Consider the following 2,066-nt stretch of genomic DNA (forward strand, 5'->3'; position numbering starts at 1 on the left):
GAACTCACCTGCACTGCCATGCTTCCCTGTAAACGAACAGTCTCATTGATTCTTTGGAGAATCACCTGCTGCTGCATGTCACTGTACTCAAATCTGTTCCCAAAGACCAAACAGCAGATAATGTTGGACACAGCGTTGTTCACAAGTGTCTGGGAATTGAAGGGCTGACCTGCAACAGAGAGAAAACTTCTACTAAGCTTATAAACATTTATAAACAAAAAAAAAGCAAACAAAATAAATAAATGCAAATGGATTTATGATAATTTATTCTGCATTTTCAAACCAATGTGACAGCTATGCTTGGTGCGTGTTATTGGAAACCCTCTGAATGTTTTTTGGTTTATCAGATTTCTTTTCATGATCTGAGCTTCCTATGCAGTTACTAGTTATACTGATTTATATTCTAATCTTGCTCACTCCTCACAGATCACCCTCCCTTCTGTTGCTTGGTTTCCTTAGTCTGGTACCAGATCTGTGCACCCTGGCCAAACTATTTCTTTGACGTTTTGCCTCCTACACTGCAGAACCATCAAAAATAATTTGTCATATAATTTAAATGTTAGTTTATATAGATAAACTATATTACACACATTCTTCTCAATACAGGAGGATATATTTCAAGTATTTATTAAATTTGATTTGAAGGATTGAGCCAGATAACTCTATATATATTGAGGTTATCTTTTTACAAATGAACAGAAACAAAAACTTCAAATATATCTCTTTAGGTAATAAATTGATGGAAAAATCAAGTATTCCTTATCTTTTCTAATTGAATAAGTTGAACCCATATTTGAACATTTGTTTATTTATTAAATGAATCCTACAACTACTTGGGTTTCACTATATGTGCTTTTTATCTTATGCAACACAGTTACAAGTTATAGAAGAAACAGATTTCCAAATGATTATAAAAATATTAATGCAGTTCTTTGCCTTTATGTTCAGCAAAAGCCTCTGTGAGGTACTGGCACTCTTGTTGGATGGATCTCTCCATGGTTTTCTTGCCCAGGCCAAAGTTTCGGAGTGTTTGAAGAGCAAATCTCCTTTGTGTCTTCCATAAATGACCACTGGAACCTACAAGACCTGAAAACAAAAACAGTGTTGCATAAAAGGTGAATGGAAGGACTTGTTGTATTAAGAAACATCTTTATACCTTTTTTGTGTGAAAATATATAATGACTTTTTATCAAAACCTGCCAGATTAGGCATATGTTTCCAAAAATAGCACCTTTCTGTCCAATTAAGTCTTCAAAGATTGGGATGCTGGGGCGATCTACAAAGTTCTCTCCTTGCTGGACCAAAGCCTCCCTTGTGAACTTGTAGCCACTAATGATGACAATTCTTTCACCAAAGAGGCAAATGCTGAAAACATCCCCGTACTTTTCTGCAAACTGAGCATAAAGAATGGGTGAATCACTCAACACAAAGAAGGAAAAAAAATCTCAAGAGACTGAGGACACTTTTGTTTTGTGCTCCCGGGCAGCATTCCATCCAACATAATGAGGAGTAATGTTACCATGTGAACAGTTCAATAACGCCTCCATTATTAGAAACAAGTCTTCTGGGATTTTCAGCGATACCACAACAGCTGCCAGTGCTTCTGTCAAAACTAACTACCTTCTACCTCGGTCAGGGGCGGATTTAGGAAATTTGGGGCCCTAAGCAAAGACAGGCAGGGGCCCTCTGAACTGAGAAGACTACACATAAAACAGACCCATTATACAGATAGAGAAATGTTAATAGAATAGACATCCATTATCTGTTCTAGGTTTTGTCCCTCTCTTCTTGTCCCTTTTCATCTTGTTTCCCTCTCTATGTTTTGTACTCAGCTGACTTTTTCATGCTGTTTCAAAAGGAATGAAAGATTTTTTCCAGGCACTAAGCACTATGTTGTGTTGTCTTCTCAATTCGGGCAAGTGACTCTCACATTTCATTTGCCCAGAAGCAATTTTTACTTGCCAAGTATAATGTTTGATAAATATAGTTTCTAATATTAATTTTTGTATATATATCAATGAAACATGTTTGTTTTTTAAATGTTTTTTTGTAATTCAGTAAGTTTC

The 2,066-nt window shown here is 36.0% G+C and overlaps 1 protein-coding gene across 1 annotated transcript; it reads right to left on the reverse strand.

Moving 5' to 3' along the window:
• Positions 1 to 8: 8 nt before the first annotated feature.
• On the reverse strand, positions 9 to 1,419 carry LOC107081457 (cytochrome P450 2J1-like; the record flags this gene model as incomplete). The annotated part of the gene is made up of 3 exons (XM_015369631.1): positions 9 to 169; positions 937 to 1,086; positions 1,232 to 1,419. Coding segments are annotated over 3 exons (499 nt in total), but the record flags the coding sequence as incomplete, so codon positions are not given.
• Positions 1,420 to 2,066: the final 647 nt, after the last annotated feature.

The sequence above is a fragment of the Cyprinodon variegatus genome, unplaced genomic scaffold (assembly GCF_000732505.1).
Source record: "Cyprinodon variegatus isolate N-32 unplaced genomic scaffold, C_variegatus-1.0 Scaffold5175, whole genome shotgun sequence".
Lineage (NCBI taxonomy): Eukaryota > Metazoa > Chordata > Actinopteri > Cyprinodontiformes > Cyprinodontidae > Cyprinodon > Cyprinodon variegatus.